Below are 26,692 nucleotides of genomic sequence, written 5' to 3'. Positions count from 1 at the left end.
GATCAGGGCACCGACAAAACGCGCAACCACCTACTGAGGCATTCGAAACGACAAATGATTTTCTTTTATTTGTACTTACAGTTTTACCGTTTCTGTCAACTTGATCCGTTTGGGTTTGTATGGCATGCTCCACATTTTCGAGGGTACGACACCGCTTTTCCAAAAATGCAGCTAACTGATCCCACGACGGCAGTTCGTTGCTTGATGAATTTTCTTCCCACTTGGATTGAGTAGCCTTGTCCAACTTCTGGATTAGTAATTCAACTATAATGCAGTCAGCGATTTGTTCTTGTGACCCAAGCGATTGCAACGCGCGTATGTGTGATGTAACCTTGTCCGTCAACTCCCGCAACCTGCTTGCGGATGCATCTGCCCTGTCCAGCCCAAAGATCTGTCTGATGTGTGCCTGAAATATAATTCGCTTGTTATCAAAACGTTTTTTGAGTAAATCTAATGCATTTTTATAATTAGTTTCATTTATCTCCAGAGATTGGATAGTATCCAAAGCAGCACCACTCAAGCAGGAACGCAGGTATTGCAGCTTATCACTTTGCGTTAGGTCGCCATCGTTGTCAATGACGGAGGTGAACATCGAGAAAAAGTTGCTCCACTCGGTGTACGCGCCACTAAATTTCGGTAGCATTAGCAAAGGCAGGCGAGAACGATTGGCATTCACGATGACCGACTGCCAGTCACCAGTGTTCGCTCTGAATGTCGAGCAGTGCTGACCTGTGCTACGTCTCCCAATCTCTCGTTGCAGGTTCGCCTTAAGTTTCACTAATGTAGCATCGAATTTGCAGGGCAGGTCACTGGCAATAGACTCAAAGTCCATTTCCTCCAAACTGGTGTGAGCGACGGTGAATGTTGCTTTCAAATCTCCCACTGATTCCATGATTGCTGCCAACCCGTACTCATCCATGCCTTGTAGCATTTCGGTGTTCATCTCTGCTGCTGTATGCTCAAGTCGATTAAAAACTGACATTGTTTTCAGCTTTAAATACGACACGCGATCTGAAGACGGTTGCCCACTCGATGGTACAGTATGTGGTGAATCGCTTCTAATGAAGGTACCATTACCTGGACTGAGCGACATGTTCAACGTTTGACTTTTAAAATTGACTGACCGGTTATATCGATAGCGCACGAATTTATAGGCAATGTTCTATGTACACGGAAACCGTTGAAAAGGTTAGTAAATAGAGAACGGTGCAAGTTAATTTTTAGCCGTGAATATAGGTTGCGGTTTTAACTGCTTTGTTTTACAAGTCCCGCACAAAGTTAACAAACGGTTTTATTTATTGGGTAGGTATTGGAAACGACTACGCGACAATAATTAACTACCGTAACAATATTTTCGAAGGGTTAACAAATATTATTATATCGAATAATAATTTCTATTTTACACAATTAGAACACACGAATATCACGTCGGGGTCACCAAAATGTTAAACCACCAAGCTTTTTTGGCAGCTATTAATTTTCGATTTAATAAAACACTTTTATTTTCACAAAACTTTATAATTTATTTATTCGCACTTAGAAATTTACGCGTTCGTGTGTTTGTTAATCCCTTTACAATGTTTAAGTTCACCGGCCTCAGCTGATGTCGAGCTTCAAGTCTCGAAATATTTGCTTAGCACAGCTTATATATAATGTATGTACATAAGAATGCGTTGATACGAACGTTAGGAAAATGACAAATATAGGATAATGTGTATTAATATAATTCAAGGACAAGTACAAGGATTAGGGTGACCAGGTGTTACGAGTTAAAAATATTACAATCTTATAAGTTAGACTACAATACTAAATTATTAAATAAAAACTATACAATTAACCCTATACTTAAATTATGTAATGTAAATTAGGTGCTGCTCCCAACAGCCATTATAAAGAATATTTTATTAAAAAAATAATAGAAAAAAGGAGTATTCAGTACTTTGTTGGGCCGTCTTTAGCTTTAATAAATAGAACACTTTACGAACAAAGCGTATCTGTATCACATAAAGTGTGAGTGACTGTATACGTTCATACGTGCATATTTTAATTTGCAAACAAATTGTTCAAGAAAATTGCAAAAATGAATTCAATCCTATTATATAATAGTTTAATATTTTAGGAAACGTCCTATGCTAATAATTGCCTTATAAAAAGTAAATTTTGTTACGAAGCTTTTGTAGGACGAATATTTCTGTTTTCATAACATTCAACAACTTATTGGTGTGCAACTCGCTGTTTTTTTGATGCAAATACAACTTTTTTCTGACAAAATGGTTACAATGATTCACCATTGAAAGTATTGCCCATCGTTGGCTACTACTTTTCCCCATCTTTCTGATAGATCTCGTAAAACTGTCGCGTTAAAACTGTTTGAGGCTATCCGCGGATCAAGCAATTTTTTGATGTCTTCATATGAATGGAACTGCTCAGTCAGCTACACAATGTGCCATCGATCGAAACAGGTGATAATCGGACGACGCAATATCTGGAGAACATGGCGGGTGGGGTAGGATTTCCCATTTCAGTGTTTCGAGGTAGGTTTTAACGGGTTTGGCAACGTGAGGTCGCGCGTTGTCATGTTGTAGAATCACTTTTTCATGCCTCTCCGCGTATTTCGGCCGCCTCTCGCCCAATGCTCGGCTCAATCGCATCAATTGAAGTCGATACCGATCCCCAGTGATGGTTTCGCTTGGTTTTAACAGTTCATAATAAATAACACCAACTTGGCCCCACCAAATACATAGCATAACCTTCGCAGCGTGAATATTCGGCCAAGGCGACGACGTAGAAGCATGAACGGGCAGTCCCCATGACTTCCTTTTCTTTGGATTACTGTAATGAATCCATTTTTCATCACCCGTCACGATGCGATGAAGAAAACCCTTCCTTTTTTACTTTTTTGCCGCTGAAGCAGTTGTTCAAAGGCGAAAAAACGACGATCAACATCCCTTGATTTTATCGCATAAGGAACTCAAGTCCCCTATTTCTGAATCATTCTCAAAGCATGCAATCGCTTGGAAATGGATTGGCGGGTAACTCCTAATACTGAAGCAAGCTCTTTTTGCATTTGACACGGATTCTCATTGAAGGTTTTTGGCCTTCCTTTACGCGGACGGTCGTCAACATTAAAATCACCGTCTTTGAAGTGACGGAACCAATCTCGGCATGTTGTTTCACTTAAAGCAGCACCTCCATAAATTTTTCGTAGCTCTCGATGCGCTTCAGCCGCCGTTTTCTTCGAATGAAAGAGGAAAATCAACACTTCCTGCAAATGACGATTATTCGGCACAAAATCAGACATTTTCACAAAACCAAAAGTATATGATACCAAAACAAAATCACTAATGTGTCGAAACAGTTTGGTTACCATATGTCTAAGCTTGTTTTATGACGTTTAGGTTATGTTAGAATCGACTAGCTCACACTGCTGGCGGCATCTATTGACAAGCAACGGGAACTTAGTTGCGCGTCTAATACAAAATGCACTAAATGCAACAGTGGCTTGAGCTTATCCGTGTACCACACGCATTTTTATTTATTGTTTATCATAACGTTGCAAGTTTTGCTATAACAATTAACTAGATAATTAACTTTTATTTGGCAGTTTATGTTTTCACTCTGGGTACTTATTTTTATCAAATTTCCATTATTCAGAGAAGAATTGCATAAAACTCTATTCTTAGCAAAAATGCCTAAAACGAACTTTCAGAAAATTATAAAAACCTTAAAAAAAGAATTTCAAAAACGCAAGATGTAGAAATTTTCTATTCTCCTTCCTCCATATGTTACAGTCATTGCATATTTAAAAATTCAATTTTTGGAGATTTGACTTAAACAACGAAAGAAGTAATGCACGTGATGTGCTCAGCTCACCCCACATTTGTTGAATAGTTGTGTATGTGCGGCGCAAATTTTTTTTTTTAATTTTTATTAACTTAATAGTGAGTTCGACTCAGCACTTTAACCTCATCTAAAACTGATTTCAAAAATGAGCATTGCACTTTACTTAGACAATAGTATCATATCATACCTTTTCTTCTTACTACAGTATACGACGGCATCTATGGCATACCAGATTTTACCAACTATCTGATTCTCGGCGTTACCGTCGCCTTAGCCTGGGAATTACCAAGTAAACCACAAGGTGAAGTCATCGAAGAAGTCTCCAAGCGACTGAGAGATGGTAGAGTTGAAGTGAGGCGTAACGACACAACGGCAGACATCATTTATGTGGACACGAAAAAAAATCAGCCACTCGCAACGAAACAGTATGCATTGCAAGCTGTAAAGAGCCTCCAGCCCAATTACATCGACGTAATGACGGGCACAAGCCCTGCTGCAAAGAAGAGTGACTATAAAAACTATTACACGGATGCAGGCCGGCTGCCCGCTGCTTTCCATGCACCAATGCATCAGAAATATTATTATTACAAGGGAAGTAATAAATATGATAGCAACAACTACGGCAAGTATTCTCTGGTGCAGCGGCCTGCAGACAGTTACTACCGGCAACAAATGGCGTCGCCAATTGGTGGATACTACAAGGAAAGACCGAATGATTGGCGACGTAAAGACAATCACTACTATAGAGGCAGCAATAAAAGCAATAAAGGGAATAAAAACAAAAACATCAACAAGAGTTACAAGTTGAGCTCACTGAAAGTGAATCCTTTCAGCAAGTGGGCACCAAAGCCACGGCGTCCATCCGCAGTGTACGGTTACAAAACACCTCAAGCGATGCAAGGCGGCTACGGCCAGTACCCTTGGTGGAATTTGCCGGCGAGGTAAGGGCGTTGATAATTTATAAAAACCGTTACAGTTGAGTGGTGCTTGCAGATATGTGATGTGAAGTGTGTGAAAATGCAGTATCAGCTGTCACCCCACGCTACACACATACATGCATACATAGTTACCTGCTACATGTTGCATGCATGCTGGAGTGGAAAATTTAAATATGCGCTGCCTTGCAGCTGCTCAAATTCAACTTATGTTGCTACACATTCAAAGTGTATCATTTTTTCTGGAATACTTTATACATTTTTCTACTACAATTTTTGCTTTTTCTTTGCTCATATTTACACACACACGCGCACACACATGCATATGTACGTACTTTGTTTTCCTTTCACAGACTATCGAATTCATTGCGTAGAAAACCAATTCCCTCAAGACGTATTGACAGTAGCAGCACTAGCCAGCCAGTGCAACGGCAACGCCTAGAACAACAACAACAACCAGCTAGACAACAGCAAAAAGGATCCGCATCCGGATTTTATCGACAGCCACCTGCCACAGCACGGACACATCGAATTTATCCGGTTTTCGGTAAGCGCAGCATAGCATATGAGCCTCCAACTGCAATGTCAGCAGCAACACATAACAACAGCAAGAACAGCTCAAGCAGCACCAACCATGCACAGCAACAGTCAACGCCGCATCATCGCCATCGTCGCAGCGGCATCGTCGGTCCGGATTTGAGTCGCATGGAACGCATTCATATACGACATCATCGCAGCACGAGGCAAGCGCTCTACGAGAAGATTGAAAAGTATCTGGACAAGTAAGTGACAAACTCATTCTGGCTGTGCACAGCGGTGCATGTAAGACTATTCCATGTTTACCTTTACCCACCTCATTCCCCTCCCTTCGCTGCAGCCGATGCATGCGTTGCAGTTGTGTCACGTCGTAAGCGTGATATTTAAAGTAACGATACATTCGCAAATACATACATATGTACATACATTAGGGTGCATCACTCTCCATACAAACAAAGAAACGGTACTGTTTTTACAACGGAATTACAAAATTTATTACAGGGTTTGATTGAAAAGTAATGAGCCTTATTTTTTTTAAGCAGTTTTATTGAACCTTTTGGCTTAAACAACTAATATTCTTAAAAAAAGGACCCTTGAGCGTCAATACATCGCTGGTAGGGGTCCTTCCGCTGCAAGAAACATTTTTTAAACTCATCCGCCGTAATCGCGTTCAATTCGGCTGTCACAGTTTTTTGGATCGCCTCGATGGAGTTGAAACGCCTCTCCTTCAGCTTTATTTTCAGGCGCGGGAGCAAGTAGAAGTCCGGAGGGGACAGGTCTGGGTTGTCGGGAGGGTGGGGAAGCACCGGAAGCCCCATCTTGGCCAATGCAGAGGTGCAGAGGAAGGCGGCGTGTGCCGGCGCATTGTCGTGTTGAAGGGTCCAATTGTTGACAACGGGCCGAACCCGGGCACTGGACAGAGATTACTCCCCGTAAGCCTCCTTAAGTAGCCCAATGGTTTCAGTACTCGTTTTGTTTAGCTTTACGCAAAATTTGATCGAGTAACGTTGCTCCAATGATTGCTGCATTTTCGCCACTGCAAAATCCTATCAAGTGTGTTAAAACAGCTTTCACGCGCGGAGCGATGTTGACTGCACCGCTGTTGCCAGCGAACTGGGACCGGTTTCTAGTGAAAGGGGAAGGTGCAACGATCATATACCTCAAAATACCTCAGATGACAGAAAAGTTTAGGCTTAAAAGTACTGCATAAAATTACACAGGCCTGCGAAATTTAACTTTTTTCAGTTTCTAGAATGGCTGTACTTGTTTCTTGTAGTTTTTTATGCGCTGAAAACGAATCTGACCTTCAAAATGTTCCATCACGTCAGGATTTTTGGTAAATGAAGCCTAAAAGATCAAAAAATGGCCATTTTAGCCATTTTTGGTAATTTTTTTTGGGATAGAAAGGTCGAAAAGGTCGCATAGTACAACTCTTTAGCTTTAAAACCCATTTTTTAAAATTATTGTACGATTTTTTAAAAAAAAGTTATGACATTTTGAAATTAACAGTTTCAGTTACGCCAATAGACGTTATACCCAACGTATACGTAACTGAAACTGTTAATTTCAAAATGTCATAACTTTTTTTTTAAAAATCGTACAATAATTTTAAAAAGTGGGTTTTAAAGCTAAAGAGTTGTACTATGCGACCTTTTCGTCGAAAATTGAAAAAAAAATTTTCTATCCCAAAAAAAATTATCAAAAATGGCTAAAATGGCCATTTTTTGACCTTTTAGGCTTCATTTACCAAAAATCCTGACGTGATGGAGCATTTTGAAGGTCAGATTCGTTTTCAGCGCATAAAAAACTACAAAAAACAAGTACAGCCATTCTAGAAACTCACCCTCGCAGGACTGTGTTATTTGAAAATTTTATCAACAGAATGAAAATAATGATGATTTTTGATGACTCTTTTGACTTTTTTTGGAAGAACAGTAAAGTAAAACTTGAATAACTCCCCATCAAAAGATTTGTAATTTTTGCAAATGGTGTCGTACGTAAATCCTCACTGTTTGACAATTGTAAACTAGACAGCTACAGTACACAAACAGATAAGCTATAGAGCGCGAAAAGGTCAAAATAAAGATTTCCATCACACAAAATCACGAGTTAGACACACTTATCAGGGGTGCAAATGTAATCAGGCACATCAAAGCGCAAGGGATTCTATGGTACAGCGACATTCTACAAATGGGCAACGATAGAGCTATAAAAAAGAGCTTCGAAATAAATCCACAAGGTGACAGAAGAAGAGGCCGGCCGAAAAAATCATGGAGATTTTGGACATATGGGTATTTCTGATATCAAACGAAAAGCTGATGCCCGAGTGACGTGGAGGCGAATTGTAACGGAAGAAATGGTTCACCCCGAACTGTGATGCTATGATGATAATGATCACTCAAAAGCCTTTCTTTTTTTAATTCAGCAAAAAAGTTATTCAAAAACAAAATTGAATGATTAATTTTGCGTCACCATGTAAAGGGTGTTTTTTAAAACTTGAGTACCTAAAATAACTATAAAAAACCTGGCAGATAATTTCATAGCACTTATTTTTTTAATATGATATTCGGCATACGCCCGCCGTAGCTAGGAGTGACATGGTCCATTCCATCAATCCAATTTTTAATCATAAATCTGAATGAGAAATCTAAATGAGGTCAATCAGCAAAGAGCAATGCACACAATGGTCATTTGGCTTCAATTCTTGCACAAGCTGTATTTCATAGGCACGCAAGCCAGGATCCTTACATAGTATTTTCACGTAGTCGAAGGACAGAAGCCAACAAGCTGAGACCGACGACGAATCGCCATTTCGGTGTATTCTTCAAGACTTCGCTGCATAAATGGAAGCGTTGTTCTGGCGTTAAAGGATGCATGATGATTGCCAAATCTTACTGAACAAAAATGTCAACACAATTTGCCATTCTCAGCTGCCAAAGCATAGTTATTGAAATCGATAGTTCTTATGCAGTTAAAAAAACACCCAATAATATGAAACCTTAAATCTAACATCAGACAAATATTTCATAAAAATTAACATCCAATAGTTAAAATTATTATTCCTCACATTATAGAAACCTGATAACTAAATTTAGGGTAGAGAAAGGTAGTTAAAAAAGGAGAACGAAATAGAGAAAAGAGAAAAGCTAAGTTACTATCAAATTCCTCGTATGAATTAAAGTAATTATGCATTATCCTTTTGTAGTTGCACCTTAACAGTATCAGGAATGGAAGTCCAGAGCCTCCCTGCATTAATAAAAACAGACTCAAAGAGGTTAGGTTAGGTTAGGTTGAAGCGATTGTCCTGTGGGACACACTCAGGCTCATAGCCCATTGTGATGCCGCGTGGGGAGCTTGTCCCTATCTCTCCTACAACCAGTGTGTGTTTTTCAAAAATTTTAAAATATCTCTGATTTCTATAGTACTGAGGTCTTCTAGCTCATTAAAAAATTGTCTACCCAGAAAAAAATTGTCTACCCAGGCAGTGGCACAGTAGGCGCGAGATTGTCTCTTCCTCGTCCTCATCTAGACAACTTCTACAGAAGTCATGTGTTTGCACACCCATCCTTTGGGCGTGTCTGCCTATTAGGCAGTGCCCCGTTATGACTGAGATCAATGTGCTAAGACTGTGTTTATTTTGGCTTAGCAGAGATTCTGTGCGTTTAGCATTTAGAGTCGGCCAAAGTTGACGGGCGATTACCCTCAATGTCGCGATGGCCAGGAACCCATGTTACCTTTAGGTGAAATGACTCAGCCATCTCGTTAAGAGATGTGCGGCATTTCATGGCTACCTTGGAGGTTGTCGACTGTTTTGTGAGGACAAATATAAATATTTAGGGAAAATCATTAGTGTGTATTGTTTCCTTCTTCGATATATTCAAAGATGTTGCATCCAAAAATTTTGTTTTTCGAGAAAGAGAAGAGGTGATATTTTTTGAGGTCATAAACAGAACGCGTAACATTTTTAAACGCGACATCAATTTTATGATACGAAATACAATCAAGCTTGCTATGTGGCATAAAAACTTATGTGTGGTGCAAAGAATTTTTTTTCATTATTTCCCTTTTTAAATTACAATCTGTTAAATTTTAACAATAAGTAATTATTTTTAAAGTAGTATTGGAATTCTTTGTTTTCCAACCTATGCTAGATAAACATTCAATTTTGCTTTAGATTATGCTACATTATAATATTATCTAAGTGTTGTAATTATTATTTTTTGTTTGTTCTTTTTTTTTCGTTTTGTTACATTGTGAGTTCTGTTGGAGTTAATCGTTTTAATCTTCGTTTTCTCAATTTCTCCGATTGTGGTAGTTTGCGCATTTGTTCATTTTGATGATTTGTTAGTCGTTGTACCTTCTACTCAAATATGAACGAGACTTTATCAATAAAACGGTCCGCGGATGATATATGCCAAAAATAATTTTTTTATTGTTTTTGGTAGGACTGTTATAAGCTTACATAGCAAAGTTCAGCGTGATATGTCACATAGTTTGTTTTCTGTACTACTGTAAACAAGTCAAGCTCGAGTGTGTTCTTCGAATTCTCTTTTATGACTTCAATTGTCTCAAAATGTTTTCCACGGAGCGGCAACTTGAGCTTGGGAAACAGGAAAAAGTCACATGGAGCCATATCAGGCGAATACGGTGCTTGCAGAACGATATTAACATTATTTTTGTTCAAATAATCGCGAACAAGACGTGATGTGTGAGCTGGTGCATTATCGTGATGCAAGAACTATGACTTGTTGTCCCACAATTCCTTCCTTTTAAGACGAATGTCCTCACGCAAACACTTTAAAACGTCTAAATAATATTCAGCGTTAACCGATCGGCCTTGCGGAAGGAACTCCGAGTGCACCACACCTTCGTAATCGAAAAAAAACAGTCAGCATAACCTTAATTTTTGAGCGACTTTGGCGTGGTTTTTTGGGTTGATGTACGGCCCTCTTTGAATGATTTGTACCACTGGAAAACACGTGCACGCGATAGAGCAGAGTCCACATAAGTTGTCTGCAACATTTTTAAGGCGTCTGAAGCCGAAATTTTGTTGGAATAACAAAATTTCAAACAAATTCTTTGTTCAACTTGAATTTCCATCGTTAAATTCGAAGAACACACTCGAGCTTGACTTGTTTACAGTAGCACAGAAAACAAACTGTGTGACATATCACGCTGAACTTTGCCATGTAAGCTTATAACAGTCCTACCAAAAAACAAAAAAGTTATTTTTGCCATATGTCATCCGCGGACCGTTTTATTGATAACCTCTCGTTCATATTTGAGTAGAAGGTATTTCAAACCAATCCAGCTCACGTAAATTCTAATAATTTTCCGTCATATTTAGGTGGATGTCTTAAAATATAATAAATTTAAACTGCAACTTGGTTTTGTGACACACCCTAATATATATATGTATTTACATATGTATATAATCTTATAGACGACAACCTAAATGCGTGTGTGCTCATGTTTGTGCACTTAAATATATCTGTATATGTTTGTCTTTGATGTGCACATACATTGGCTGGAGAAAAATTGCAAATAGCGGCAAAGTAAAGACAGCCACGAGATTGCTTTCGTGTCGATACTTGACATTAAGGTGATTTGTTTGATCTGTATCCATCGAGGTTTGCTTTTAAAGTCATGACTTTCAAGCTATTAGAAGTAAGTAAAATTATGTCTCCTGGTTACTTATGGATTCGGTGTACTTCAAGCACAAAAAACGCAGAAGTACTTATAGAATGTACATTTACATGTAGATAAAAGGTTTTGTTCGGCTGCTGCCAACTTTACATATACTTCTTTTTATACACATAATTTTCTACAAACGTTTGAATGTTATATGTATGTATACCAAAATTTTCAGAATGACGAGTGAATTGACTTAGCTATGTCTGCCCGTCTGTCCGTGCGTTCGTGCGCACAATAACTCTAGCAAAAACTAATATATTTCAATGAAATTTGTCACAGAGCCCCTCACGCTTTTTCTTTCGTACAAAGTGTTCTTCTTCTTATTTGGAGCAATAACCGCTTACGCGATTTTGGCCAAGTTTAGCAAAGCGCGCCAGTCGTTTCTTTCTCGTGCTAACCGGCGCCAATTGGACACACCAAGTGAAGCCAAGTCCTTCTCCACCTGATCTTTCCAACGCAGAGGAGGCCTTCCTCTTCCTCTACTACCACCAGCTGGTACCGCATCGAATACTTTCAGAGCCGGAGCGTTTGTTTCCATTCGGACGACATGACCCAGCCAACGTAGCCGCTGGATCTTTATTCGCTGCGCTATGTATATGTCGTCGTAAAGCTCATACAGCTCATCGGTCGATCGCCTGCGATATTCGCCGTTGCCAACGTGCAAAGGTCCAAAAATCTTGCGTAGAATCTTTCTAACAAACACTCCTAGCGTCGCTTCATCAGATATTGTCATCGTCCAAGCTTCTTCGCCATACATTAGGACGGGCATGATGAGAGTCTTGTAGAGTGTTAGTTTTGTTCGTCGAGAGAGGACTTTACTGCTCAATTGCCCACTTAGTCCAAAGTAAAACTTGTTGCCAAGAGAGATTCCGCGTTGGATGTCAAGGCTGACATTGTTATCGGTGTTAATGCAGGTTCCTAAATACACGAAGTCTTCTACAACCTCGAAATCATAACTGTCCACAGTGACGAGGGTGCCGAGAGCGCCGACTGTTTGTTTGATGACAGGAGGTACTTCGTTTTGTCTTCGTTCACCACCAGACCTATTTGCTTTGCTTCTTTATCCACTTTGGAAAAGGCAGAACTAGCAGCGCGGTTGTTATAGCCGATGATGTCAATATCATCGGCATACGCCAACAATTGACCGCTCTTATAAAAAATTGTGCCGCAGAACTTACGCTCGTACGATGCTCTCCAACATCAGGTTAAAGAAGTCACACGACAGCGAGTCACCCTGTCTGAAACCTCGTTTGGTATCAAACGACTCGGAGAGGTCCTTTCCAAATCTGATGGCGCTGCTGGTATTGAGCAACGTCATCTTGCATAGCCGTATTAGTTTTGGGCGGATACCAAATTCAGACATCGCGGCATACAGGAAACGCCTTTTCGTACTGTCGAATGCAGCTTTGAAATCGACGAAAAGAAGGTGTGTGTCAAAAAAATGTTAATACTTCAAGTATTTACCATTTCATATGGAACAATTAAGCCTTAAATGTGTTATTTTTATTTTTTGTAATATACATGAAAATATAGACGTGAAGTTAGGATTATTAAGGGGGCAGAAGTCATACAAGCTTTGAAGAAAAGCCAAATAAGTTAATTTAAAAAAAGGCGTCGGAGATTACGCTCTCAAGCAAAGTAACGTTGCGATTTTAGTCGCTCAACAGTAACTATGTTAACCAGCATATTTTTTAACAGTTTATAAAAGGGAAAGCTTGTTTTTATAGTTGGTTTAAAAAACTGTGTAGCCGAGAAAAGAAACTTGAATGAAAAAATTTGGCCATTGTAAGATATTTAAAAGCATAAGAACCAAACAAAGAATCCCTCCATAGATAGAAATGACCAATTCTTCAATTTTATATTCCATTTTACAAACCATTCGACCTTCAATAACTACACTTGCTTCAATGTTTCAATGCTTCAATACCACACAGTTAGCATTTAACAACGCATCATTGAGTGGCAATGCCATTCCTTGAAAAAAACCAGTGCTGCTGCAACTGTAGGTGCAGCAATAACATCAATTACATACAGACATTCGTAAGCGCCCAGCAATATCATCTGCTTGTGCAACATGCAAATTGCAGGCAGTCATTGACGACAATCCTATTTGGTTGCAGTTACGCAAAACTTCCTGCTTTATGGCGATCTACTTTGCAACGGCAACCGGCAACCAGCAACCGGATGCTACAATGGAATTGAGTTGCCAACATAGAGGCTGTGTAAGACCGACTAAGGTAGCAAAAAGTGTAAAAACCAAAGACAACAATAACGCTGTTGATATACTGTTATATTGTGACTAACTGGAAATTGGTTTATTGGGAGCTTTCCACGGTAAATGGTAATATATGGCTATGGGATAATATCTCTTTTTATATAAATTTTTTAATATCACCCAAAAAGCAAAATAAAGCAAGAAAATAATTATTTTTTTGAAATAACCTGGCCGAGTTTAGGTAGCGCGAAATGATTCTTAGTCTCTTCTTGATTTGTATGTTCCCTGTTCTCATCCTCCCCACAAACAACTTATCAACGAAAAATGTTTCCTAGGTAGATAAAATGGCAAAAGTACCACAAGCACACTTCAAGTAGCACTTACGTACCATTTTGATACCATAATGTGGACCACTACCTGTACAAAGAAAAATTTTTGGGAAGAGAAAAACCGTCTACAGCCATCCAGTGCTGTTGATATAGTGAAGAAGAGAAAAGGGATGTAGGCTAGAGAATTTCTTCAAGTCATCCCGAAAGGGCACGCTAAGGAATCTCAAGCACCTAGCCGCCAGAGCCGGACATTTGCAGATAAAGTGTTCAACTGCCTCTTTCTCTGCAGGATCCCCACAGCTTCTGCAATAGGGGTTGTACGGAATTCAGAACTTCTCCGCATGAATACCGATCACCCAGTGACCAGTGATCACCGCAATGAGTTTGGAAATTGAATGGCAGGGGATTCCCATCACATTAGCATTCGTTTATATCGTATTGAGTCCATAGTGTTTTCGAAATAGCACACGATGAGACAGACCTCCATCTGTCTTGCGCTTTTTTTAGAAAGAAATTGTGTAGTTTCTCATTAATTAGCTGAAACCGATTCCGTCAACCCCTTCCTGGCAAGCTCGTTGGCAATTTCATTTTCCTCTATATTCCTGTGCCCAGGAACCCAGATAAGGGAGATGTTTCCTGCTCGTTCGAGATGTTTGAGTTCCTCCTTACAGGAGTTCACCAAAAGAGAGCTCCAATACGGCGACAAAAGGGCCTTGATCGCAGCTTGGCTATCGGAAAAAATATTAATGTCTCCCTCCCAACAGCGATCCCGAAGCATTTTGCATACCTGCAGGTTCGCGAATTGCTGGCTGATTTAAAGAAAACCCCCGCTCCCACTCCAGATTCTATCTTGGATCCGTCAGTGAAAACAGAGGTACCTATATCCTTAGCGACTCTCCCCTCTTTCCAGTCTTTCCTGCTCGGAAAGATAGCCCTAGCACAACCCTGAAAGCATAGTTTGCGGATGGAGAGATCAGTGAGAAGAATAGAGAAGGAAGGAGAGATCTGCTTCAAGATGCTACTATGTCCTACAGGATTTAACTGGCAATGGATTTAACTTGCAGATACACAGGAAGTAAGTGCAGTGGGACCTGTTCTACAATCACGAGTGATGCCCACACATACAGTTCTCTGCACTCTCTCTAGTTTAGTGGTGTTATAGCCTTTCTGAAGAGCTACCCCCCAAACTAAGCAACCATATGTCAAAATTGGCAGATCCACTAAGTTGTACATCCAAAGTACGACACGTGGCTTGAGACCCTATTTTTTGCCGAACCTAGATTTACAGGCGTAGAAGGCTATACTGGTCTTCTTAACTCGATTTTCTATGTGCAGCTTCCAGTGGAGCTTGGGGTCAAGTATTACACCAAGATACCTGACTTCGGATGCGAGTGTAAGACACTGGTTGTTTAGTCTTGGAAGCTTAAAATGCGAAGGCTTGTATTTCCTGGTGAATAGCATCAACTCCGTTTTATCAGAGTTGACTTTGAGATCGCAACTGGCAGCCCAACTACTGAGTATAGCCAGTGCACCTTCCACCTACCTACCATCAAGGCTGGTACAAAGCTGGCAGCCAGAATCCACCTGGCAAGTTGCTCCGTGACTCAGCGACTTTGCCGGTAATAAGTGTTCAATGCATGAAATCTCTAAATCTCAGTAGGTGGGGCATTCGCCTAACTACCGCGGTAATTATAAGATATAAGAATATAAGACACCTTCTCTGCACTGCTCGTCACCATCTAGGCTAAAAACTCAAACGCTAGGCTCTTCCGTAAGGAGCTTGCTGGTCTCAGTACCATGCATATCAGGAACATGGCGACATTTCTTTAAGTTCAAATTAATATTAAGACGTAAGGTTAACTGTAACCTCTAGCGGCATGTCAAAGGGTCTGAATTCTGACCGCCCTCCCAAACTTAACCTCGCCATACACAAAAAATTCTTAATCGATAGTGCCTTTTCATCAATTTATTTCATTTATTATCGGTTAATATCCCTTTGATTAAATCGAAGTCTAAGATAATTAAAAAAAAATAAAAATCTATTGTCTATGACTGGCAATTCATACTAGTCTTATATACCTAGGTCAGTCTGACATATCTTTATTTTGGGCGAAAAGAAATCCATTCTTTTTATTTTTTATTTATTTTGCGCAAATGGTTTAAAACTATTTTATAGTCGATCTTTAGCCCCTGGGCGATGCTACGACTACTAACATTGTTAAGAGCCTGTAACTCACAACTGAATGGAACAAACAAAAAACAGCAAAAGAATTTGTTTAGAAAGCAAAGCCACCTTGACAAGGAGCATGAAATTTAAATTGTTTGATCGATACTTTACGAGATATCGACTACTGCATCTGGTATCTTGCCAGCGTAAATTTCTAATGTGAAAGTGTTAAAGAAGAATGCACACCATAAATGGCTCCTCAACGAGTTATTCACTTTGGATGTTCACCAAAAGTAATACAAAGCAAATAAAATTTTAGATGCTTACAGAACAAATCAGTTCTAAGAAGATGTCAAAAAAGACAAGAGTTGCTTCAAGCTATCAAGCGACGCAAAACGGTATATTTGGGACATATCGTTCGAGGTACTAAAAATGAGATAGTCAAAATCTTAATCAAAGGAAATAGCAGAAAAACGTAGCATAGGATAGAGGCAGATGTCCTGACTCGGTCATATTCACGAATGAGCCGGACTCATTCACTTTGCCCGAGATAGATAGATAAGCGTGTACAAATTACAATATAAACTTGTTCTAGTGTATAAGTCGTTTAATTTGTAGGTATATTTTTGTAACTTATACTTTGAAGATACCTAGATTAATTTGCAAAGAAAATGAGGGTATGCATTTGAGTTAATAAATGTGACCGTCAACATCTAGGAATGGGTAGACAGTTCTAGAAAAAGAAAGAAAGAAAATCAAGCACATATTTTTCTATTGCAATCGCTACTCGGCTGATGATGGCAAACTGGCAAACTTATGAGAACAAAGCCATTATAACAAAAACCGAAAGGCCGATGGCTCTAGCGACAAGTGCCTTTTTATTCTGATATTAATATTTATAGTTATATTTAGATTTATATTTATTATATATTCGACCTCATGGTCTTCTCCCTGCGCATCACAGTACCTGGTCCAGACCCTGTTCCCTTATTATACTTAAGATAGAGCTGGGTTGGATTGAGCGCATAGGCCTCAACCTTCTCCGCGCTATAGCGCTGCATTCAAGAATAAGGAGCATGAGACTCTCTTGGGATTGGTCACAGAAACGACAAGAATCAGTGGACCATATCAGAACTTGAACTCACAGGATGGCAAAGCCTTGAGTGCCACCTGACTGTCGCTCAGAATAACAATTCGATCATTCCGGAGGTACCTGTCTAAGTTAATCTCTGCACCTACACAGATGGCATACACCTCCGCTCGGAAGATGCTTAGATAAGTATCCATTAGCAGAACGATATATTCCAGCGCCTATGCGTCTACGTCTTCGAGCCATCTGTGTACCAGTGCAGAGTACACTCTTGGAGTTTACTTTCAAATGCAGGTGTACTCCAGTTTACCTTGTCGTCCAGTTCAATTCTGAATTTCTCTTTGAATTTGATGACTTCAGATGATAATACTTTTCCTTTACCGAAGTCTTCCCTAGTAATATTTAACTAGGTACATTTGCTGATTGCTGGATAACTATATGAAACGGTATCAGCACGGGCATCACCTTCATCGCAGCTGTGGACAGATCCGCATCTCATTATATAACATAAATAAATAATATAATAATTTTTTTTCTATTATTCATGTGAATTGCTTTACAACTGCAGTGCAATGTTTAGATATAGGTATCCAAAAGATATAACTTATTATCTTAGATCCGACTTTTCTACAAATTTCAGGGATATAACACTTGTAATAGAGTTTTCTAAACTTTTTCTTGAATATTGATTTCGAAAAATACTCTTTGCTTTTAGGGGGGTCCATCTAACGCTTGGAATTCGGCTAAAAATAAAAGACAAAGCAATATTTTTCAATCAGTTTTTATATTGAAGGAAATGTCAATCATGGCATTGCCAGTTATGATGGAGCGCATTTTAATTCAAATGATTTTTTCGCTTGACTTTACAATGATCAATGCCAATATAAAATCGGTCGTTGAGTACGAAACTTCAATAAAAAATATTTATTTTTTGTTAAGTAGTATTCCAGATACCGCCAATTGACAGTTGTGGGTAAAAAAAAATTTAAATCATAAAAATTTCTAATTTCTGAAGGATCCCTTAACCGATACAAACAAGTGATATATCAAGGTAAAGCTAACTAAATTTTATATATTTTAATCATACTTAATTTTTTATTTCAATCACTAGTTTTGAACATATTTTCTTAAAAAAAAGCTTAAAAAATCAGCTACTGATTTGACATAGAAATTGAATGGTCTGATTCTAAAGTTTTTTCGGCTGCAAGCAAATAACATATTATTTGCTTTTCGAAGGCAGTGCGCAAAAGACGGAATATAGAATTAGATGTTGGCTGTTGGCTGGCACAAAGCGCTGACGTGTTGAAACTAAATATCGCCTTTGGCATACTCTTCAAATTCTAGTTAGAGAAATTTAAAAATGGTTAGCATGACACGTTAGGAATCGCTATTGGCTGTAAAAGAGATTTCGAAAAAAAAAATTCAATAATGCCGACCGACCAAACTCAGCACCAAGCAATTGTGGATGCATCGTCTTCTCCGTGACGACGTGTTGATTTTCAGACTACCAAATGCAACAATTCGGTTTATTACCATAGGTAACGAAGTGAAAATGAGCTGCTCAAAAAAGGTTCATCTTCAACCAACCAATAAAGGTTGTCAAAAAAGTCTTGCGGTATTTTTATTGAATTTTCAATTGTTCATAAAATTGGTTATAATAATGCGATTTAAGTCAAATATGTACCGTTTTGTTCGATGACGAGTTCCCAACGAGATGCCAACTTCATAATGCCCCTCTTATAGAAGCTCGCTTCCCTATTGTCAAAAAACTCGGAGAGCCAATTTTCACAGGACTCTCTTGTGGACAACTTCCGACTACCAAGCTCGTTCGCCATGGACAGAAATAGGTGGTAATCACTTGGTGCGAGATCCGGACTATACGGTGGATGCAAAAGTACCTCCCATCCGAGCTCCCGGAGCTTCTGGCGCGTCACCAAAGATGTATGTGGCCTGGCGTTGTCCTGATGGAAGACAATTCGGCCTCTGTTGATCAAAGATGGCCTCTTCTGTATGAGTGCTGCATTCAAGCGGTCCAGTTGTTGGCAGTACAGGTCCGAATTGAGCGTTTGGCCATAGGGGAGCAGCTCATAGTGGATGATTCCCTGCCAATCCCACCAAACACACAGAAGAACCTTCCTGGCCGTCAATCCAGGCTTGGCCACCGTCTGGGCAGCTTCACCGCTTTTCGAGCACGACCGTTTGCGCTTCACGTTGTCGTAAGTGACCCACTTTTCATCGCCAGTCACCATCCGCTTCAAAAACGGGTCGATTTTGTTGCGATTCAGAAGCGATTCGCATGCATCCATAGGGGCAAAAATGTTTTTTTGCGTCAAGTCGTGTGGCACCAATACATCGAGCTTCTTTTTGAATCCAAGCTTCTTCAAATGGCTTATGACGGTTTGATGACTCATGCCCAGCTCTTAGCCGATGCTACGGCTACTACTATGCCGGTCTCTTTCGATCAATTCAGCGATTTTATCGCAATTTTTGACGACAGGCCTTCCGGACCGTGGCCCATCTTCGATCACCTCTGCACCAGAACGAAAACGTTGAAACCATCGTTGTGCGGTGGAAATGGAAACTGTATCGGGTCCATAAACTGCACAAATTTTATTGGCAGCATGAGATTCATTTTTGCCTTTATCGTAGTAGTACTGTAAAATATGCCGTATTTTCTCTTTATTTTGCTCCATGTTTGCGACAATTAATCAAACACGTGTTAGCACGTGAAAAGAGCTTTCCAAAAAGCTCTAGCGTGAACCGATGCGACGAATACAACTAGAACTACGCGCTTGCAAAGACAAGCTTGCGGAAATACCGCAAGATTTTTTTGACAACCTTTATTTTCCCTTTGTTCAGTAGAATAGAACACAGCAAATTTTATATACATATAAAGGGTTTCCAGGTGTTATTTTGAATAGCCCGCTATGTCGGTAGATGTCACTTTTGAAGCTGTCATTTTTTGATATTCGACAAGTAGGAACTACGCCGTTAATAAAAATGGCGATACACGCTTAAACAACGCATTGAAGTTATTAAAATTCACTATAAAAATGGTGAAAATTTGACAGAGACGGTTCGTAAAGCTCGAATATTTTTGGGTCATCGTAAGCACCTTGTCGAACCGCAATAATCCGAGCTGTTGGGACAAGTTAGTGATATGAAGAATAAAATCCGTGCATGTTACTTACTAAATATCTGATTAATGCTAAATGAACCACCCAGTAGTAAGCTTAATTAAATTGCGGGTCAAAATTGAGATTTATTTCACTCAATAGCTTCAATATAATTTGAACTCGAGTATGTCACATAAATTCCGATAAGTTCTTAAGTGCAGCATTTGACACGCGATAACGTTGAATGGAGCAACAAGCCAGAGTGTTGTACTATCAAATATTCTACATTCTATCTAACAAACAACTTAAATCGAAAAGGCTAATACAGGCATACCTAAATACGCATTCATATGTACATAGAAATGTGCAAATGAGAAAGAAATTGCTGTATTTTGAGGATTTTTCCAACATAAAAAAACTTTGTAAGCGTCCTTGGCCTTGCATTCAACATTTCAAGCTACCATTTATACACTCAAATATGATTCTATCTATGAAATTGCCAATCAATTTCAATTTACTTCTGCTTGAAAAAATTATAAGTATACGAACATACGATTCGGCTAACATACGTGTATGTGTGTATGCATGTATGTACATGTTTGCTAGTATGTAAATGATGCTGATGCACCTAAAACTGTATTTCCGAGCAACCAAAGAAATAAATTCAATCGTTTATATGTAAATATAAATTTACATACGTACATATGTACAGCCACAGACATGTATCCACATCCATGTACATATTCATAGATGTAGAAAATAGTGATTGTTCACATGCTCGTCGCTGCAGAGCATTAGATATGTCAGCAACAATAACTATCTTGTAACACAATTCAAATTTCACAGCAAACAAAGGACATGTGCTAAAGACGAATTTCAAATTACACACATACATACGCATGTATGTATGTCAGTATGAGCTCGTATAAAGTTATGTTCGTTTTTAGAGATTTACATGAAATCGGAATGCTTGCAAGCAAAGTGAAAATTGATTGTATCAACATATCAGTTAACATAAATGGAAGAACACACAAACATATATACAAAAAAATGCGCCCAACTGTCAATCGGCCAATCTCCAAATGAGCTCAGAAAGAGCACACTTTAGATAGTCAGTGATGATCGGAACAACCAGTGGTACCTCGGTTTTTGAGTGCCAACTGTTCGTCGTTGGACTAAATCGGTTTTGTTGCCAGACTAAAAAAAAACAAAGGTAGTTTCTCCTTCTCAGCAAGAAGTTGAGGGAGTTCCACGTGATACCATGGGCATTTTCTTTTCGCCAGGCAACTTAGCCAGTTACGAATAGATGAAGCAACTATGTAGTACAAATGCACATATGTCGGCAATGCTTGAAGAGAGCTGCCTTAAATTACATATCGATGGTTTTCGAGAAAAGTGACATAATTCAAAAATAAAAAAAATACTGATTTGGGTCAGTTTTCTAGATAAGTGATTCGCTTATGACGCTTTTCCAAATAAAAATATATAAACTCTGTAGTTGATTTTTGCTTTTAACGGCAAAACTCCGAATTTGAGTTAATTTTGAGTTGTGTCGCTTTTCTCGAAAACCATCGATATGTTGGTAAGACAGTGCTTCTAATAAGCTATCACCATACTCGCTATCGGCGAATCTTACTCGATAACTTTGTTGTTGCTTTCGCATGCAAATTTTTCGTCAAGTTAATCGAGCATAGAGATAGCAAGCGGGGAAATGAAAAAATATAGTAGAAGAGGCCCAATATTATCTTATGTGCTGCACTCGATTTTACTGTTTCTTAGTAGTTATTGAAAAGTATGATTTCATGAAAAGATTAGGGTCAACGTTACTTCATACGGATCATATTTATCCTTTTAAGGTTAATTCCAATATAGAGTGACCAGATGAGTGACCAACGACAACCAGCTATTAACCCTTAGGAGCATGGTGGGAAGCCAGGTTCCCACCTTCTTTTTTCTCAACTTTTCTCTACAGATTTGATATTTATGAAAATGGGACCGAGAAAATTTATTTATATGATAATCCATATATCAAAGAATGTAACTGAAACTAAGAAAATTGTTTTGCGTGAATTTATAAACAATTACAGATAAACAAATTGAAAAAATCGTCTATTTTCAGGAAAAAATTCATTTTTCAACAAAGTACATAATGTATAAAGATGGGACATGATACTATAAGGTTTTTGGGGTTGCTGATTACGAATCTGAGGTCAGATTTGAGAAATTCAATATGGCGGATACAAAATGGCGGACATATTTTTTGAAAAATTGTTGGATACTCACCAAGTTTGATATTAGGGAGTTTTTGGGGTCGCTGATTACGAATTTTGGGTCAGATTTGAAAAATTCAAAATGGCGGATACAAAATGGCGGACGTATTTTTTGAAAACTTGTTGGATACCAAAAACTCCCTAATATCAAACTTGGTGAGTATCCAACAAGTTTTCAAAAAATATGTCCGCCATTTTGTATCCGCCATTTTGAATTTTTCAAATCTGACCCAAAATTCGTAATCAGCGACCCCAAAAACCCCCTAATGTCAAATTTGGTAAGTTTCCAAAAAATTTTTCAAAAAATAGGTCCGCCATTTTGTATCCGCCATATTGAATTTCTCAAATCTGACCTCAGATTCGTAATCAGCGACCCCTGAAACCCTTAAAATTACATGCAATTATAAAAGCGGTTGGTAAGTAAAATGTGTGCTTCAAAGGGTTAAATTATTCCGTACAGTTTGCATCGTTTTAAGTTTTCTGAATGTGAGGAGTCTATTAAAAAATAATTTCGAAGCTCCGGCTCAATTGCAAATGTAAATTTTAACCTTAAGGCCGGTCGTCATCATGGCTGCCGTGTGCAGAAAAGTCGTCACACCGTGTGAGCGTGAGTACACTACATGGCCCATAAACCACAAGCTAGAGAGAGTTTGGAGGAAATTAAACATTGTCGCTGAAGCGGCCAGTATCGAAGAATATTCAGATATACATATATTGATTCGGCGCCGTTCAGCTGAATTAGGCATCGCGTATTTTGCAACGTAATTTGAGCCCCCATTCATATAAGATTGTACTGGCGCAACAGTTGAAATACGACGAAATAAACAGCGGTGTGAGCTCTCTAATTGGGTGCCGAATACGTTGGCATTGAATGTTGAATGTTGGACTTGGACCAAAAAATCATCTTCTCAGACGAGTCTGATTTTGTTTCAGCGGCCGCGTCAACAAACCATATTTCCATTCGTAAAGATTTGCTATTTGATGAGGTTTATGACATTTTTTTAAATGAGGCAGGAGACACCGTTATTGTCAATGGTCTTCGGGATAGTGTGATACTAACCACCTTGCTGTAGTCAGAGCTAGACAACATCGATAAATCCGCGCTGTGGCTCCAACAAGTTGGCGCTATATGTCAGATCATGGTGATGAAAATTCAAAATACCAGACCATTAAGCGGGCCTCGGCGAATTATAAACGAACAGCTGATTGGCTGACCTAAGCGGGCTCATGACATGATATATAAAACAAATCAACACAGCCTTCACTCTTGTTGCTTCGTTGCTGTTTGAACAAAGACTGATTGGTCGAGTGTGTGAATACGTGTGAAATGGGCGGGCAGAGTTCTACTACCGAGTACCCGATGGCGTGGCAGCCAAAGTTTATTCGGAGCGCTCGAGGTGTTGGCAATTGTGAAGGAGAGCACGGCGCGCGTTCATCAATTGGCTGCCGCCATCATGCGACTTGACATAATGCCAGAACCACTGTTTTATTTTATTTAAAACTAGCTGTACTCGGCGCACGTTGCTACGCCAGCAACTAAAATGTCATATTCATTTCCTCTGTGTAAAAATACATGGTCATACTAATTTTTATGACAATCGGTTGAACGGAGCCGAAGTTACTACTCTGCAGCGCCACCTGGTGGCGAATGGCATCAATTAGTATATCCCACAAACCTTCTCCATGGAAAAATACATATATATACAAATTTTTATAATAATCGGTCCAGTAGTTTTTGAGTTCATCGATGACATACAAACAAACATTAATTTTTATATATAAGAAGAAGATTGTTTTCATATCAGTTTGATCGGTACTTTTGACAACATCCTTTTTATCAATTTATGCAACTTTACGTGAATTTCTTTGATTGTTGATGAAGTGTTTTAGGGAACAAAAGAAAGTAAGTCAAAAGAGCGAAGATTGGCAAATAAATTTGCGATTTGATGTTAGGTTTATGTAAACAAGGAAGATGGTAGAAAAAATAATAGGAATGAAGCAATTCTTTGGAAGCAAACAAATTCAAGCAGTCCTCTGGAATTGCGACAGTTATTTCTATCAAATGCACTGAAAGTAGAGTAGCGTTACTGCAATGCGCATCCTTCTATATTTTCTCAACCACCGTTAAAATGTATTTATAGGCGGGTTCGATTCGTCACTTCTCGGCTCGCTACCTTTAGGATCTACTCCTTTGATGAAAAATTTATATGTGAAAGCTACAACAAAGTTATCGCGCATCTCTGACGAGTATAGCTATTCCTCATAAAACTGGTATAACTCACTATTTTCAATGCTGCCAACTCTCTTTCAAGAGAGTTTCATTAGACTGCGTTTATACAGGATGACTTTTGTTGCTGCAATATTATGAATTCTCTTTTGATTTTGCACGTCGTGTGCAAACACTTTGTAATTGTTAGTTTTTAGTCTAAGGTCAACAACAACATTGAGAAGACCGAGAACACAAAGGGTGTTTATACAGCTCGAGCGTCACATGGAACGAGTTAAAACAGCAAATGTTTCCCTGTATGAACGCGGCGTTCCTAATACTTATTAAGTGCTTCCAAACAAATGTAATTTTTGGCAGCTCTTTTCCAACGCTACCAATATATGTTCATTTATAGCAGTTGCTTCGTCTATTCGTCACTTTCTAATGCTTGGCGAATCGAAGAGGCCTTATAAGTGATTACTTCCGCCTCCAGGTTATGAAATTTCATGTTGACATTCATCGTCGAAAAAATTGTTGATATTTTATTTATTTAGTTTTTGAAAAGAAAACAAAAAAAAAGGACTGCTTACTTGTTCGAGCTGGACTTGTCTGAATTTAAATTATGAACTACATATTTTATCGTAATTTTCAAATCGAGTTCTTCATTTTTCAACTTTTTAGACTCCACTATTGTTTTCGAAAAATTTGAAACAAGCAAATAATGTTTTTTTTAATTTTCAAAATATTGAAACCGAAAATTTACGCATTATATCTCCAAAGAGATTTTTCAAACTAATAATACAGGGTGGCTGATGAAAGCCGCTACCAAAAAAAAATTGAATAACTTTTTTTCTTTTGAAGTTATCTCTTCCATTTTTGCTTTAATTTGCAGATTGATCTTTAAAATTTATTAAAATAGATAACTGGGACACGCAAACAAGAATTTGGATAGTCCGCCGCTATCACGCACTGGAGTCCGTAGTTTTGGTACAGAGAGAGTACAGGCGGATGTTTGGCGGCGATCCCCCGAGCAGATGGACCATAATGAGACTGGTGAATAATTTTGCTGAGCAAGAAACAGTCGCAAGAAGGCCTTATCATCGAAACCCACCAGTTCGGACGGAGGAAACGATCGCTGCTGTAGCTGCAGCTATACAAAGCAATCCAAGGGTTTCAACAAGAAGCTTATCTGCTCAACTTGGTGTCAGCCGACAGTCTTTGCAAACAATAATGCACAAAGATTTAGACTTATTTCCCTACAAAATTCAAATGGTTAACAAACTGAATGCAGCAGACTTGCCGATTCGCTTGGAATTTCGCCAGAAGATCCTGCAAATGGTGGAAGAAGACCAAAACATGTTAAACTGCCTTTTCATGTCTGATGAGGCCCATTTCGATTTAAACGGCAATGTGAACAAACAAATTGTCGAATATGGAGTACTTCTAACCCACAGATACTCCACGAGACGGAATTGCATCCTCTTCGCGTGACAGTGTGGTGTGCGGTTTCTTCACGCTGTATTGTCCGGCCTTATTTTTTTGAAGAAAATGGTCACACCGTTACGGTTACTGGAGACCGTTATTTGAAAATGCTGAAAGAATTTTTCTATCCAGAACTACGCCGAAAGAGAATTCCTTTCAGCTCTGTGGTTTCAACAAGATGGGGCAACGTGTCACATAGCCCAGACTGTTATGACAGAGTTGCGACGAAAATTTCCCAATAAACTGATTTCAAGAAACTCCGAATTTCGTTGGCCCCCCAGGTCGCCTGACCTTACTGCACCTGACTTTTTCTTGTGGGGTTTATGTAAACAAGAAGTTTATAAAACAAAGCCAACAAATTTGGATGAACTAAAACAATCCATTCGGGCAACAATTGCGGCTATTCCTGTCGCAACTCTCAAAGCAGCAATGAACAACTTTTTACTAAGATGCCGCACTTGTGTCAACGAGCATGGGGGGCATTTAAATTCAATTATTTTTAAAACTAGTTAAGCTACATTTAATAAAATTTAATGACCTTCAACTTGAAAAAAAAATAAATGAATTCCATACACTAAAAAAAAAGTTATTTGAGTTTCTTAATTAGCAAAATTCATCAGCCACCCTGTAGCAAGAGAGTAAGATCTTCTTCTTATGCTGTCTCAAATATTATTGAAAATATTTGCTCCAGCTTACAGTGCACCAAGAAGCTAGCAGAGTGGCTGCATTATATAATATCAAACTTTTATTTAAAATTATTAATTAATTACTCCCCTTAGCCTTAGAATTTGTTACTGGGCATCGTATA

The 26,692-nt window shown here is 38.9% G+C and overlaps 1 protein-coding gene across 1 annotated transcript in view; it reads left to right on the top strand.

Moving 5' to 3' along the window:
• LOC129247723 (uncharacterized) overlaps positions 1-26,692 on the top strand; it is a 42,206-nt gene that overhangs the window by 12,438 nt on the left and 3,076 nt on the right. Inside the window, exons 2-3 of the mRNA XM_054887028.1 lie at positions 4,049-4,784; positions 5,132-5,560. Of these exons, the coding sequence (XP_054743003.1) occupies positions 4,049-4,784; positions 5,132-5,560 (1,165 nt within the window). The remainder of the gene's footprint in view (positions 1-4,048; positions 4,785-5,131; positions 5,561-26,692) is intronic.

The sequence above is a fragment of the Anastrepha obliqua genome, chromosome 1 (assembly GCF_027943255.1).
Source record: "Anastrepha obliqua isolate idAnaObli1 chromosome 1, idAnaObli1_1.0, whole genome shotgun sequence".
Lineage (NCBI taxonomy): Eukaryota > Metazoa > Arthropoda > Insecta > Diptera > Tephritidae > Anastrepha > Anastrepha obliqua.
The sequence above is the reverse complement of the archived record's forward strand: the minus strand, read 5'-3'. Positions and strand labels throughout refer to the sequence as shown.